The 16,870-nt window shown below is 44.2% G+C and overlaps 1 protein-coding gene across 1 annotated transcript in view; it reads left to right on the top strand.

Annotated features, from left to right (window-relative positions):
* The window catches only part of ITGB3BP (integrin subunit beta 3 binding protein), a 32,380-nt gene extending 20,560 nt beyond the window's left edge, over positions 1-11,820 (top strand). The window contains exons 6-8 of the mRNA XM_086617079.1: positions 238-331; positions 2,289-2,348; positions 11,768-11,820. Of these exons, the coding sequence (XP_086473205.1) occupies positions 238-331; positions 2,289-2,348; positions 11,768-11,820 (207 nt within the window). The remainder of the gene's footprint in view (positions 1-237; positions 332-2,288; positions 2,349-11,767) is intronic.
* The last annotated feature ends 5,050 nt before the right edge of the window (positions 11,821-16,870 follow it).

Below are 16,870 nucleotides of genomic sequence, written 5' to 3'. Positions count from 1 at the left end.
TTTAAGTAATGCTTTCAAAGGCACCTGAATGCCATTTTCAAAAGTAGCATATGTTCTTGCACCCTTAAACTCTTATTCTTTTTGGCTTTCTGTGAGGTGGAGTCTCATGCATCATTCAGAGCTTACGAAAAATTTCCAGAAGTTCTTTCTTTCAGAGTTTGTAGTAAGTTGTAGACGGTCTAAGGAGATATTTTGGGAATGAGATTTAACAATGTCTCTGATTATGTTTTTTTCCAGGCTTTGGAGGGCAGCAGAGAGCTTGAAAATGTCATTGGTGTCTCAGACTCGTCTCGCATGTTGAGTGCTGAAGTGCAGAAAACCCAAGTGCTAAGTAAGGAGGATTTTCAGTAATATTTATCCCTTTTATAACAGTGGTCACTCCAAACGTTTCCTAGAGTCATGATGAAGAGTTGTACCCCACGACTCCCACGAGTGACTTCTTTTGATTGGGACAAATGCACCTTAAATGTCCTTGTGCATCCAACCAGGGACGTAAAAGAAAAGCAACTCCAGCCGCCCACTCTTCTAACTCCCAGGCACAGATGGGGAGGAAAAACTTGCAAGAGCAACACCTTTTCTTATGTAAATAGTTAGATACTTAGTGGGTAGTTAGCTAGTGATTAGGCTAAACGTTTGCACTTTGATTGCATTGCCTTTCTTCTCTTTTTGCAAGGAAGTTGGTTTGTTTGTTTGCCTGTTAGGAGGATTAGGCTGAACGTAGGTTTCCAGCCTTTAAAAATCGCTATTCATGTGTCTTTAAATGATGGACATACCAGATGCTTATTGTCTTGGGATAAGGGCACTTTACAGACTGCACATCTGTAAGGCTGTTTTCAAAGGAACCCAGAAAGTCAAAGATTGGCGTTTATATGTGTCCATTTTTAGCAAAATTTTTATCCTTACTCCAAGTCAGAGGTTCTTGGGACATGTGAATCCTCAGCAGCGAAAAGTGCGTTCATAGTTCTCTTCCCAACTGCCTCTGCAACTGGAAGGGGAGTATGTGATAGGGAAATACTCTAATGCAAAAAAATTGCGTTGTGGATAATAGCAGGAAAAAAAACCTCTTTTTTAGCTTTCAGGCAGAAAAAAATAAATCTCTTACCAGGTCATTACTTTCAAAGTGGTGAAACGTAGCTGTGGGCACCAAAGGGGCCCCCGTCGTTCTGCTTCAGAACAGTTTGTTCAGTTGTTTTCACAACAACCACACCTTTTATGGGTACCCACATGGCACGTTGGTGGTACAGGTGTGTGTCTCAGACTGAATGTACTACCACTGCTTCTCCTCAAAGGTTTGCACATATAACATTGTTCTTGTAGACTTTTCCTACCAACCTTTGATAATCTTGTTTCCAGCCCACCAGGGAATATCAATAATATATGCATAGACCTAGTCCCTCTGTCCAGTCTCTGAACAAGTGTGCAAAGATGATAAAGCTGTTTCTTAACCTGCAGCAAATGTGATGTTTTGCTGGTATACGTTATTCTACAACCTGTCTGGTTGCTCTGTTTCCTGCAAAGTGTAAAAACACTGGAATTAGCTGTAGAAGAGTAAAACGTAGGGTGATAGGACAGCTAATTTGTTTGCAGTTGGAAACAGGTGAACAGTAAAGCCACAGGTGCTGAAGAATTTTTCTTACTGTGACTCTTCTAAAGCATTAGGTCTCCCCAGCAGTGGAATTTATGCACCACACAATTCCAGCAACTACTGTTGTTTAAATTACCATTTCTTTCCTGACTTGTATTCCAATTCTCATTCAGTTTTAATTTTGCATATGTATACACTGTACTGGTTGCCACTGGAATGCGTATAGCCGGATGCTTTCTTATACAAGATGAAACTTTCTGAAAACAGTCTGTGTTTACATTACTACCCTACACTGTGGATAGGGCAGTGAGACTGCCTATCCAGGAGAAGGTTGGAAATGAGATGCTAGACCCATTGTTGACACTCCTTCTGTTTGCTTCTTGTTGCCTTCAAAATGGGAATCCTCGTTTTCCCCCATCCCTGAATTAGGAACAAAGCACCATGTCAGCACTAGAAGACAAAAATGGGAACAAAATGTGGTATAAGACTCGTTAGCCCCACTTCTCAAAATTCCGTTCATTTCGAAAATGTTTTGGTAATTTTTTTTATGACAATACGTAGATAAAGGGTGGATTTTTTTTTTTTTGTCATCGCTTGAAGAAAAATACAAATGCTTTGAAAGTGAAAAAGGTGTCATAGGTATTATTTTCTTTGGACTCTCTGGGGCTACATTTATTGATTTCAGATTTATTTATTCATCTAGTGAGTCAAGCAGAAGAACTGCAACTGTTGAAAAGAAACCATGGAAAACTTCCTGCCGGACGTAAGAAACTTTTTATAACTCCTGTGTAACAGAATGCTTTGATGATTCCTTTTCCTTGATTCCTTCTTAGTTCTTTCCACTCAAAATAAGTTGGGTAACCTTTGGTGTGTGAAAATGATGATAATCAAATGTGTTTCTTCAAAGCATGTGGGCTAGCCGAAACTTTTGCACTACTTGCATGTGTATTCCATCTTTTCAGCTATTTTGGTTGTATCGGGCATTTCTCCATCAAAGTGTGCAAGGAGAAGAAATCAGTAATGGTCTTGCACTGGAGGCATGATCTAGAAATAAGTGCAGTCAGGTCCTAGAGAGCTGACATACCTTTTATACATGCCAGTTATCCTCATTCTTCCTCACTCTCCTTCCTCCCCCTCTATTTTCAGTTTATAAGCCAAGTAGCATAGTCTTTGCAGCAAAACCTTTTCCACCTTATGTGTGTTGTGAGGTATTTAGCACACTCCAGAGGACTGTGAAATCCTGACTATTAGTTTTCTTCATAACTAGTGCTGCAAAAATATTTGAAGTTGGTGGCATTTCACATAGTGTGGCCCAAGTAGCCCTTTAGTGCCTTGTCTAGCTGGGAAGGTGGCGGGGGCTACACGCAAGATTTATTTTTTTTCTCACACACTTGGTAAAATGAACAAACATTCACCACTGATACTCTGATATTTCTGTTATCTTCATGCATTCTATCTTAAAAAAAAGAGCAAAACCAGAACAAAAATGGGTGATGGCATCTCTACTGCTCTGTCTGCCAGCTGTCCCAACCAGCAGGACATATCACAAGCAGCCCCTTTGATTTTGGTCCTGTCTGCTCTCCCACAGGCCTAAATTCTTTCTGCTTTGGGGAATTCTCTTAAAGGAAAGAAAACTGATCAAACTTCAGTTTCCTCGGATTACCACAAAATGAAAAGGAGTGACATTACTTTTTAAGGAATTTGGCTCATTTGTGCCATCTGCCATTGCTGATTTACAGCTCCCTGTGTCCTTCTGCTCAAAGGATCACAGCCCCTACCTGGCACTGGTGCTGGGGAACGCTGTGGCCCCTGCAGGTTTAAGCTCCCTTTGTGCACTGCTCCTTAATGGTCACCAGGATGTACATGTATAGTTTCACCTTTACTTTAGAAACTGGCCCCTAATGCTCGACGTATATCCAGACTTGTTACATGACAAATGAGATATTTAGTGAAAGTAGAAAGGAAAAAAGAATTATGAGTTTAAGTTGACCAATTTTGATGAAGTTTCAGTGTCAATTTTGCTTTAATGAAGACTAAATTCAATTTTGCAGTCTTGAAAATACAGCGATGGGAGAGGCGAAGCAGTATGTGATAAAAGGAAAGCATTCAGAGATGTTTTACTTTGCCTTTTAGTTTTGGATGTGGTTTTTCATAATTATTTTTAATTAGTTATGCTTAAGACTTAAAACTTATGACTGTTCTGTGGCTTGATACAGATGGAATGTCACATTATCATCACATGGTGAGGCATGAAATTTATTTACTTTACATAAACAACCTCTACTTAAAACAACTTAATACAAAACATTCCTTGCTCAATGGGCAGCATTATGTAGAACTCAGTATATTATTTTGTGTGACCAGCATAAAAAATGGCATCATTGTTTGTCCATGACTAGCACTTACAGTAAACAAAATGTTTTTGAATAGATTGTAAGCAAACTGGAAAGCAGCTGCCAAGAGATGAAATCTAGTCGGTCCGTTGCAGTCTAAAACATGCTTTATGTGTGTTGAGAATAAATATGTAGGTTGCAATACGCATATTTTAAAGGAAAATTTAACAGGGTCAGAGATTCAGGGAGTGAAGATAACATTCTAACCAGGAAAGCTACTTAAGCTGGTTATTACAAATTATACTAATACTTTGCTTCCCAAAAAGTAAAACACTGACATAAATCGTGTCAGGCTGGGCAGAGAATGGATTGAGAGCAGCCCTGAGGAGAAGGACTTGGGAGTGCTGGTGAATGAGAAGCTCAACATGAGCCGGCAATGTGCGCTGGCAGCCCAGAAAGCCACCCGTGTCCTGGGCTGCATCCAGAGCAGCGTGGGCAGCAGGTCGAGGGAGGGGATTCTGCCCCTCTGCTCTGCTCTTGTGAGACCCCACATGGAATACTGCGTTCAGCTCTGGAGTCCCCAACACAAGAAGGACATGGAGCTGTTGGAGCGGGTCCAGAGGAGGCCACGAAGATGATGTGAGGGCTGGAGCACCTCTGCTGTGGAGACAGGCTGAGAGAGTTGGGGTTGTTCAGCCTGGAGAAGAGAAGGCTCTGGGGAGACCTTCCAGCAGCTTTCCAGTACCTGAAGGGGCTACAAGAAAGCTGGAAAGGGACTTTTGACCAGGGCATGTAGTGATAGGACAAGGGGTGATGGCTTTAAACTGAAAGAGGGGAGATTTAGATGAGATCTAAGGAAGAAATTCTTCCCTCCGAGGGTGGTGAGGCACTGGAACAGATTGCCCGGAGAAGTTGTGGCTGCCCCATCCCTGGCAGTGTTCAAGGCCAGGTTGGATGAGGCTTTGGGCAACCTGGTGTAGTGGAGGGTGTCCCTGCCCATGGCAGGGGGATTGGAACTGGATGATCTTGAAGGTCCCTTCCAACCCAACCGTTCTGTGATTCTATGTCCATGACTATGCTGTCCAAGTAAGGAACAAGAAGAGAGTGTTACAGAAGATCAAATACTTGCAGTGTTAAGGAAAACTATTTTCAGACTGCATCTTCTAATGAAATAAAAAATAGTTTCTTTTTGGTGCTGTTGTTCATCCTGCCAAGCCCATGAGCAAATATGATCACCTCTATTAAGTTTAGTTCTACACATTGCTGACTTTCATATTGTTTTTAATACAAATGACTGAAGTTTGCGCTCTTTCCAACAGTAGTGGTGGCTTTCCAAGGGACTAATCAGGGTTAACTAGATGGATTTTCATTTAACACCACTTGAAATTACTGATGAAACCAAAGCTGGAGAGATTAGGCACCGAGTAATACTGAGCTCCCACTCGCCCATCAAAATTTTGAAGACTGTGTATGTATGGCAAAATGTAAAATCCCATTTCAGAAACACTGCAAAATATGGACTCCTTAATAAGCAGTTTCTTCTCAAAACAGATAAAATGGTAAAAATACAACATTCCATAGTTTATCCCAATTCGTGGCAGTTAGGGTTTGAACTTTGTGCTGGAGGTTTGTGTACAAGGATCTGAAGAGCTGGGTCTGGACTGCTGGTGGGTTAGAATCATAGAATCATAGAATCATAGAATCATAGAATGGTTAGGGCTGGAAGGGACCTTCAAAGGTCATCTAGTCCAACCTCCCTGCAAGGAACAGGGATATCTCCAACTAGATCAGGTTGCTCAGGGCCTCATCCAACCTGGCCTTGAACGTCTCGAGGGATGGAGCATCCACCACCTCTCTGGGCAACCTGTTCCAGTGTTCTACAACTCTCATGGTAAAAAATTTTTTCCTAATATCCAACCTGAATCTACCTCCCTCTATTTTAAAACCATTACCCCTTGTCCTATCACAACAGACCCCCCTGAACAGCCTCTCCCCATCTTTCCTGTAGGCCCCTTGAGGTACTGGAAGACCGCTATAAGGTCACCCCGGAGCCTCCTCTTCTCCAGGCTGAAGAGCCCCAACTCTTTCAGCCTGTCCTCATAGGAAAGGTGCTCCAGCCCTTTTATCATCTTCGTGGCCCTGTGAGGTTGCTGTGAGTGAGGGTGAATCAAGTTTACAAAATATTTCTACGTCCTCAAATAAAGTAGAATAGCTTTGTTGGCCTTTAGACATAGTTGGCTGTCTGTCTCCCACATATCATTCCTCCTCCTCCTCCTCCTGCTTTGGTGTCTTCTGGGGAAAGGAGGAACGCATCAGACTTCAGATGTGTGTTTTCAGGGAAGTATCTGTGGATTTTTCTGACTGTAAAAACCCTGTGCTGAAAAACATACTTTTTATTCTCAGCCTGACTTTGTATTCACTTGCAGGGAAGCAATGTCATTATACCTTTTCTGGGAAAAGTAAGTCTCGTGAACTGGCCGAGCAGAAATTTATTATGTGAACTGACTGAATTCACAAGTAAATTTACTCAGAAATGGAGTTTCTTTCCGGAGTTTCCATTCCCTGAAAGCAAAGGGATCAAATATCATCATTGCCTTTGCTTACAGCAAATACTTTTCAGGGAAGCGATGGGATGGATGCAGGGGTTGGGCCAGGGCGTTGGGAGAGGCCTTCGTATCTAACAAATCTGTCGGCCTCTTCCGCAAGAGCTGGTGACTGTGAGGATGAGCCATGTGCTCGTGTTTGTGCAAGCCCCGCTTCCAGGCATGTGTGGTAAGAGGCTTTCCTGAGGTTCAGTTCTTCCAGGTATTTAATCTGATTGGAAAAAGCTGCCAATGCTGGTGCAAACAGCAGTTCCTTAGTTCTCCCAAGGTCCTTTCAGTTAAATCCTAGGCTTCTTTCCAGCAAAAGATCTCTCCAGCAGCCTTTTTGTGTCTCTAAAAGCAACAAAGGTGATGCTGAAGGACTTTTTTTCAAACATTATTTTTAGATGGAGACTTGGAGTTTGTGTTTGCAAACTTACTTCGGTTCTTAACACTAAAGGCCAGGTTTGGTGTTTGGCCACGCATCAGGAATGTCTGCCCTGAGTTCCTGTCCCTGCGCAGCGTTCGGAAGAGAGCTGGTGGTCGTCAGGACTCTTTCACTTGGTCCTGCACGCAGCCAAGATACCAGTTGCCCTCTTGGCCGGCTCAGAAAGGCTGTGAAACTAAGACAGAAATTGAATTAAGAATTCATATTTTCTGAAGGTCCAAAAATTACGCCCTAAAGCCTGCTGTTCCATTGCATCCGAGTTCAGCCAGCCCAGTCCCAGGAATCCTGTACGCCCAAGGCTGCGGCAGCCAGAGCCGATGCTTCCACGGACTAGGTCTGCAGTGACCTGCGGTACGGAGTACGTGCCGCCTTTGCCACAGGACAGAGACCCAGGAGTCTTCTGGTGGCCAGAGGTGGCACGAAGGGGCTGCAGCATGGCAGGACTCTGCAGGATTTCCTCTAGAAGAGCAGTCACTGTGACTGGCACGACACGGGCCCGTACGATGCGGGCGAATGGCAGAGATCGGAGAGAGGTTGCGCAGAGGCGCTGCACGCGTTCCCAGCTGGTAGGTGATTCCTTGGAGCTGAGCCAGCCCGTGGAAATGAGCGTATCCTTTGGGAGTTATGTTTTATGTGTTGGTGAGACAGCTTCAAAGTCCTAACTTTGGTGCTGGAGAGAATCTGGCCTTGTTCATCTGCTCTTCTGTGTGGAAGATCTACCTGAATATCTGCTCATAAGGAATTTTCTACAAGTAGACACGGGGAAAAGTTAATCTCAGTTACAGTTTTAGGTTACACCTCGGTGTGAACGCTTGGAAATGGGGCTGCGTTGAGTGAAACCGAATGAGGACTGCTTCAGTGCTGAATGTGTAAATGTGCATGTGCACACATGGACCTCGTGCAACTCACCTGATCTTGTGTGCTCATAGGTTATTTTGAATGTTCCTGTGCAGAGACCCAGAGGAATCATAGAATCACAGAATGGTTTGGGTTGGAAGGGACCTCAAAGATCATCCAGTTCCAACCCCCCTGCCATGGGCAGGGACACCCTCCACTACACCAGGTTGCCCAAAGCCCCATCCAACCTGGCCTTGAACACTTCCAGGGATGGGGCAGCCACAGCTTCTCTGGGCAACCTGTGCCAGTGCCTCACCATTCTGCCCTCCTGCCTTTACAATCGAAACCGATTGTGAGATTTCCCCAAAGTGCACCAAGGGGAGGGGTGTGTTGTGTCCTGGTTTGTGTTGTGTGGCTTAAAACCTGCTGTTGCTCCGGCTACATTTGACCGTACGTCTTCTCCTGTCCTGGGCAAGCGGGCCTGGTTTTAGTTTGTAACCATGGAAAGTTCTGTACGACCTGGAAGAGGTCACACAGCCCACTTAGCCCGCTACCCAAAACCTGCAGTGCTCCTGATTTTCCTAGGACCATCTTTCCCAATCTTGTCTGCCGAAGGAATGCTACCGAAGGGTGAAGGAGCTGGCGGACGGGTCGCTGTCTGACCCCCACGTTCCGCGCTTTCCCGGCAGGGTACGGCTCTGCCGGGTTGTGCCTGCACCTTAAGATTTTAAAATACAGCCTGAGATTTGAGAAGCGTCTGGGTCTGGGGTCACCGGCACGGGAAGCTTTTGGGATGGGAGGCAGGGGGCAGATTACAAACCTCTCCAGTGATTTAACATCCGCTGCTATGTAGATGAAATATTAAGCTATTAACTTCTGTGGCAGACACAGAAATGCACGAGACATACGACTATAGGCCTCAGACGTATATACATATAGAACTGTCAACCTGCGCTTCATATTTAGGTGTCGGCCGCTTTTATTCATGAATTTCACACTTGTCTGTATTTTCCTACGGATCTTCCTACAGACACAATAGCTATTAATTTTTAATTCTAGTGGATCTCGCCTGTAGAGTCTTAAGCTTAATGAAAAATTGAAAAGAATTGTAGTTCTTTCAGCAGCTACATGTAGCAACCCCTACATGAGGATAAATACTGCTTTCTCCCATGAATATAATTATTTTAAATAAAAAAAGAAAAGAAACATTAGTTTGGACTCACTTAGTAGCAATTATATGTTTAAGAGGTGTAAATAACTTGCTATCCAGACGTTACAAATATCCAGGTGCTGTGTATGTGCTGATGACAACAAAATTGAAAAGAAAGACTGTAATAATTCTGACTGGTTTTCTCTGCAGAAGATATTGATTATTTGTGTGTGGTGAGAGATTTGGAAAATTCAATTAAAGGAGTTGTGCAAAGGTTTCATAAATTTTCCTTGTACAGCGTGTACACAGACATTGTTGCGTATTAAATCAATGCAGCACTTCACAATATATTTTCTTTGAAACATAAAAATAAATAACATTTAAACAGTTCTGCTTACTACAGAAACAAATTTTATTTTCTGTGAAGCATTTAGTCATGTGCTATCACTGACTCATACACATTTGCCAGCTGTAACAAATTTTATAGACGTTTTCTCCAGAGACATAGCTCATATACTATGAATTTTTAAATGAGCAAATGGTGAAGAAGGGATGTCAGCAATATAAAAATTGATCAGTTAAAAGATAAAAGCATAAGTAAAGAGATTTGTATGGTAGTCTTAATAGGTTTTATTAAATAAAAATACTATAAAAAGACAGTAATGAATAGACTGAAGGTTTTAACTGTGGTTGAGGTGGAGAAAAATTATTCTGGCACATTTAGTAGAAGATTGGTTTTACATCACCTGACAGGTGAACATTTTTTTCCTCTCTGCTTTTGAGATCTGCACATGTTGTAGAACCATCAAACTGGGGAAGGAATGGCGGTGGCAGTAGGAGGGGAAAAGAAACTTGGGAAGCTTCTGCCCTTCTAATGCTTTTGTGGGCCGTGGGCAGGAGACACCATGGCAGAGGGCACCAAGGCAGGGCTGAGGATTCTGGTGAGTCTCCAGCTGCTGCCTCACCCTACGCAGCCCTGAAATGTTGGGCTGGTGAGGAGAGAGCTGGTCCTGCACCCAGCCAGTGCTTGTGCCGCAGTTGGCTGCAGCCCTGCGGCATATGTAGTAGAAGGTGTCCCTGCCCATGGCAGGGGGGTTGGAACTGGATGATCTTTAAGGTCCCTTCCAACCCAAACCATTCTGTGATTCTATGATTCTATGTTTGATCCCTTTGCTTCCATGTAGTTTAACTTACTTAGGAGTTTTGTATATAGAAATATCCAGAGAGAGAAGGGTTGTTAGGGTTTTCTTTTGTCTGTTTTGTTGGGCTTTTTTAAGAGCTTATCTTCATTAGCTCATATATTAAAAAACAACAAACAAACAAAACACAAACTCTAAAACCAAAAGAGCTTGAACTGCCACAACAAACATTGTAAGTTTTTGGAGCGAATGAGTAGTAAATCACATTATTTTATTATTTGAGTATCCAAATCTTAATGTTACGTGTATAAATATTACTCTAAATAAGGCTGGTTTGTCAAAATGTGCTATCACGGTATCTATTTGGAAAGAAAGCTGAGTTCACGATGGTTTATATGCATCTGAGCAGTTTCCATTTTTTAAGACAGCGTCTCAGAGCGAAGCGCAGCTCTTGGCATGGTGGCTTTAGCATGTATGGGGTCTTTAAGTACCGCATAGGCAGAAAGCTGCAATCAGTGCTTAAAGGGTTCAGAAAGACTTAATTACCAAGTTGCATTTAGCCAAAGAAACCAACGTGTGATGAAATCTTTTTCTGTTACTTGTCAGAGAAGACTGGACAGTTTCCTATTTTAAGCAATAGGTAGTGGTAGGTTTTTGATGCTCATCTGTGTAAACAACTGGTGTTTATTAGGGATAACGCTGAAAAGTTGTACCCGAGGCAAAGCTGAATTGGATGTGGTTTTTTACGGAGTAACGTTGTGAGACGTAGCTTAGGATGGAATTTCTGGCTTGGTCTGGGGCAGCTCCAGGTAACATCGCTGGCACCTCATGTCAGATCCACAGGCGTCACATCACGCGTGGGAAGCATGTGGCACCTGAGGAATCACAGCATGCCAAATGAGGAGCACCTTCCCACCACCTCCCATGTCTTGGGTGGCTTTGAGGCCTCTCTGTGTCGAGGTTTATGTGCAGCCCCTTTCCTCTTTTTAGTCTTTTTAGCTGTAAGCCGCTGTGAACGTGTGTTTGTTGTTCTCAGTATGTTTACTGTAAAGCGAAGAATTGTGAATTCTCCCTTCACCCCTTTGTGGTGGTGGAGTCAGTAGGAACCATCAGCAGACACTAAGGGCACGGAGCATCTGAGCTGCTATCTGCTGCACAAAGCCAGTTGCAAACCCTGGCACTCAGACGCTTCCAGACCCTTTCCCAGTGTGTTCTCATTCCCTGCGTTCCTCGCTGCCCCTGCCTGCTTTTCCTCTACTTCTCCCAGCATCTGCTCAGCCCTTCACCCTGGCCCTGCCCTCCTTGAGTACAGGGCTCAGGTGGGAGTGCCTCTCTTTTTGCTGTCCCTTCAGAGGACTCAGGGGATGGTTGTTCCTCTCGTACGATCTTCAGTTGGATTCTGCTGAATCTGCTGACATGGTCCTTACTGATATTTATTTGTTTATTATTAATAGTGACAATGAAGGACCAGCTTCTGATACTCGTAACGCATTTGGATCTGCTTTGTCCTCATTGGTAATCATGGAGCAGATGTGCACACGTTCACAAGTAATTGAGACAATCTCCTAAATCACTTTTGAGACACAGTAACCACTGCAGTAACTTCTTTAACTCGTATTTATGCAGGGATTTTCACCAATTCTGTAACACCACCATTGTTCTGTTTATCAAAAGTGTTCTTCCTCCTCCACAGTGTATGCTCAGACCACCAGTAGCTCTGCGTTCCTGAAGTCGCTCTGTGATTGAGGTAAGCGGCCCCTCGCTCTGCTCTGGGACTCCTCCAGCTGCCACCTACAGGTAGTAGTGACATAAGGCCTGAGGAACTTTTAAAACATTTGCAGAGTGATGTAGTGTGTCGGCCTGCAGTGAAGACTGATGGGAAAACTGTTGTTACTCCACACGTGGCATTTCTTGTTACTGGTTTGGTTATGCAAAATGACATATTCAATCTGTTGAAACCGTCCTGCTCTAAAACATCCGATGGCATTTCTCATCAACATTTTCAGTTCCTAACTGGATGTTTTTTTCAAGAATGGCAAGTCAGCTGTAACACATGTAACAAAAGCAAGAAAACGTGTGTACTTCAGATTACACCTTCTTAAATGTCACGCCTGATGCCCTGGAATTGGTGAAGGAGGCTGTTCATGGCAGGGGTGCTTCTCTGCTCGGGCTTCCCTCCAAAGGGACTGCGTGCATCCTTCTTCACGGTGTCGTTAACCCCTGGGTAGGCTCCTCAGCTCCTGGCAGGCTGTACGCAGCCAGCCAGGCCAGCAGAAAGCATAAAACACTATCCTGACACCTCAAGACATGTTTTATGGGTCTGTAAATTCTTCCTCCTTTGGTTACTCGTCTTTGTTCCAGTGTTGTAAGCAAAAGCACAGTTAGCAACCGACCTTGTGCATTACCTAGTTGCTGGTACCTTTCACGAAGGCTGGTGAGACAAAGGTGTCCCTAAAGACGAGAATGGCTGCAGATTGTGTCAGTTCCCTGTGTAGTGTGAGAACAGCTCTCCTTTGGAACGTTAAAGTATTCTAATCCTGTAACCCAGGAATATGGAAAAGTCCATCTACAGGTTTTACAAGCTGTGTAACAACTGAGTTAGAGCAGGGTGAGCTCAGACACACATATTTTGCTTTTCGGCGAAGGTTAAATTTTATTTTGTCATCACTAGTAACCTAGTAGCAAAAAATAAAGCTTTAAATCCCTGCTTGTTCACAAGCTACCTGTACCCTAGTACTTGCCAGCTGCTTATGCCAGAGATGCCACTCCTCACTCCTCCCAAACCAGCTACCACACCAAAGGCTGGGAACAGCGTGGTGGAGGGATGGAAAGCAGCGCAGGAGAGCAGAGCCAGCATCCTGTTCAGCAGCTCATTTTCACCGTCCAGCACAGTTTCTGTGGTTTGCAGTGACCGCGGTACAATAATCACACACCAGTTAACAGCTTGAACTGAGCTCACGCCGACAACTACAAGGCTTCAGTCTGAAGTTAGCTCAGAGACTCATGTCTCTACTATTAGTTTATGTCCATGGATAGTACTGTCTAGTCAGTGAACACTGGTTTTGCACCTTATGTCCAAAAAAAGGGCCACATTTACTTTTTCTAGTTCTATCCCTTCCCAAGCATGACCAACACTTTGCTTTCCTCTAGTTTAAAAAAACACAGCGCTGAGAGCAAAGTGATCTTTTAGCAATCATTTCTCAACTTTTTCTACAGGTAAAAACTACCACATTTCCTTAAAACAAACATCTTAAAACGTTGCTGCAGTTCAAGGGAGACCATCTGTCGCTCTGCGCTGCCTTAGGATGTACGTGTGTCTGTCCGTACGTCTTATGCAGTGAGCACGGGCCGTAACACGGCCACGTAATTCTGCACAGATCACAAGAATGATGCTGCTGTTGTCTAACTGCTATTTATTTTAGTCATTCCTTATCTCCACGCAGGCATTATGTGAAAAATGCATTCCGCATCAACCCAGAGTTCTACATCTGCTTGACTGTACTTAAAAGGAGCGAAGAAATGCCTGTAAACCTATCTCCCAGCAAATACCATTGCGCTAGGCAGGTGCACATCTAGATAAAATTTCTGGCATCTATTTAAACTTGACAATGTGCACAACCAGATAATCTCAATGTAAATCATCCATCGCGGCTGGTTTACGCACGTGTTGTGTACAAAACGCTGAGTTAGGTTTGCTGCCGCATGGAAAATAAACGGTATTTTCTGTATGTTCTTACTGCAAATATATTCATTATCCTGCCTTGGTGTGGTGTTGGGTTTTTTTTAAGAAAAAAGGCAATATAACCCTCTTTCCAAGAACTGGGTGGGAAGAAACTATCTGAGATGATGAATTTTGAATCCCAGGCCCCCAGTGGGGCAGGGTTGCTCCCTTCCAGGGTGGGGCAGGAGCTGTATATGCACATGCTGAGTTAATCAAGTCGTCATCCCCCCCAAAAAGCTCCCAAAACATGAGCTAAACAAACACATCTCATTTTGCAACAGCCTGCCTAAAAATTAGTTACTTTTTCTAATGATGATGAGGCTGGAAAGATAGAGGCAGCTCTGCTGTGCGAGGAATTATTCCGAGCGCTGGCCGAGTTGTTTACCAACAGGCCACTTCCCCGTCCGTGGCTGCCGCAGTGAGGGATGTACTTGGCATCTGCAGAGATGTTTCCTCTACAGCCAACCCAGCTTCAAGGCCACAGTATTAAAACATGGCTCCACGTTTGCTGTTTAGGCCAACGTTTTCGTTTGGGTTTGGTATTTAATGATGTATGGGCAGAGTTGTTATTAAACAGTTTCTTCTTGTGTTCATTATCCTCAAAACCACCTCTCCAAGCCGGGGAATGCCCTGCCTCTACATCGGTGAGAAAGGCACAGCCTCCCTCCTGTTGAAAAAGTGCGGTAGAATGATTTTAATTTTTTTTCCAGAGAGAAATTTCAACATAAATGCACACAAGTGAACGCCCTTTCTTGCTACCACTGCTAAGTACTGTCACTCGAACAGATATACTGAATTTTACAACTCAAATTTTGAGAACCAAAATGATAAATGTGTTCCAGTTTGTGGCTAAACACGTACAGGCTCAGACTTTGGGAGTTTTTCATTAATAAAAATGTTTTCGCATTGTGCAGTCTGGAAAAAAACGTCACTAATCGTTTGAAGGGAACCGAGTCAGTTACTCTCTTTACCTTCTACACCACCCTCTTTGAAGCTTTCTGTGCTGCTGGTGTTTTGTTAAACATACAAGATTGAGCAGCTGAATGCTTTGTGTGGTACTGGAGGGTTAGCCTGAACCAGCAGCAGTTTATATAACCTGCCTGTACCCTCTGCAGCTGGAAATTAAATAATTATTGATCTGCAGAGAGTCTGTAAATGAACCGTGTGCCGGTCTAAATCAAGCTGTTCCGTGTGGCCTCGGAAGAACAAAGTCAAACTTTTACAGAAAATAACAGTAACGGTGATGACGGACGACCAGGAGTTACAGCAGTAACTTACGCCACAGCAATTATTAAATATCATGCAATTTGGGATTTAAGAATTTTTGTAGGGAAACACAAAATTAGATACTAAGATTCTGCTGCAAATATTCCTCATTCGTGCCTCGCCTGTTTAAGCTGTTCCTGTTTCCCTGACCTCTGGGTGTTCCATGCCTTTCCGAAGCAGCTGGGTCTGCTAAGAACCATTTCCAGTTCCACACCAGGTGGATCGTGTGACTCTCACTTTGTCACCCCTGGAGGCCACCTCAAGGACAAAGAAAAGAGATACACTCAAAACTAATGTTTTTATACGAGGGGGAGGAGCGCACCACCCTCTCGTGACCACCACAAGAGAGGAGGCTAATTAGAACCTGAAGCCATTCCCCTCGTTTCATCTTAATTTGCTGTTCCACACGTTATTTCACGGGAAGCTGACGTTCTCCAGGCTGCCTGGGTGTTGGGCAGTCTCTCGCCCAGCCAAAGTTTCCAGCTTTTGCAGCCTCTGGAGACAAAAAGATTCCTGTTTACGTGTCCCGATCCACATCAACGCCGCTCGGCCTACGCTCCGAGAAAGAAAGGCCACGCTGTGGGCAGAGCTCTTGCATGCCACGATTAGAGTCACACCCTCAGAAAAATTCTAAATACTTGTGAAAATATTTAAGTTTTGTTGCTTTACAGTAAACTGTTACGGTGCTGGTGAGCTGCTGAACTGCACTCACCACCAGGAACATTACAACTCCTGTACAGGAGCACCTTTTTTATTTTGTCGTGGCTGCCCATGGGTATAATATCGCCTGTGGTTACTTTTTCCACCACAAATAAAGCTGGAAAACCTGAATGAACACACTCAGCCCAGCGCCGCTCCACTCGCAGGATTCATAACTCCCAGTTGGAAGTTCCCACAACAGCTGATTCACACGCTCACAACCGACGCTGCGGAGACAGCCCCGGAGCGTGCTCGCGGCAGCGCCAGCTCGGAATGGGGCAGAGGCCTTTCAGCAAGGAGGGGTTTGCTTTTTCGTTTTTTTAATATGTATAGTACCAGAGCAGAATTAAGAAAAAAGGATAGTGAACTACACCACCACGACTTGCTTGATGATTTATTTCCTTCCTACATGCTTTGTTACGCATTTGATTATTCCATCAGTTTGTGTTCCCTGAGCTATTGGTGCTGGAGGCCGCACTGTGCAGAGGGAGAAGCTGCAGAGTTCAGTTCAGTTTACAAATTACTATGCCATAAGGGCTGGGGTTTATCGTGGGGGTTTTTTTTTTGGTTTGGTTTTTATTTCTGAAGAGCCCAGTAGCTGCTCTCAAACTGCACTGCAGCACCTCCGACTATTATTTCAGTGGAACCAAGATGGTTTTGGCTTTTCAGTTCTGTTAGAAACAGTTGTTGAGAGTCATAAGACTAACTGCAGTGCGTGTCTCCGGCTTACGCGATTCCTCCCCATTCTGAAAGTTTTGCTATTGCGGAAAACACCACACAACATAAAGAAACCAGATGCCCGTGGGTGAACTGAAGCCGCTACAGAATTGCTGTCCTGAGCCCAGACAGAACTGGGGTCTGGCTTGTGGCTGAGCACAGAGACGATCTCCAGCCAGTGACACTGCGGGAAGGTTGAGTGTTCTTCCCTACGCTGCCAGCTGAAAACCCAAGTGCTCTGCGCTTGGATGGCAGCGTCCGGAGAGTGCCCAGCACTGGCACAAGCCTCATGCAACAGCCCGGGTGAACCACAGTGTATGACAGGAAACAAGGACAGCGACTGGCGACACAACAGTTTGTCACAAAACAATTCACCAAGACAACTGAAGAGCC

This window comes from Tauraco erythrolophus, chromosome 10 (genome assembly GCF_009769465.1).
Source record: "Tauraco erythrolophus isolate bTauEry1 chromosome 10, bTauEry1.pri, whole genome shotgun sequence".
Taxonomy (NCBI): domain Eukaryota; kingdom Metazoa; phylum Chordata; class Aves; order Musophagiformes; family Musophagidae; genus Tauraco; species Tauraco erythrolophus.
This window is presented reverse-complemented; position numbering and strand designations above follow the sequence as displayed.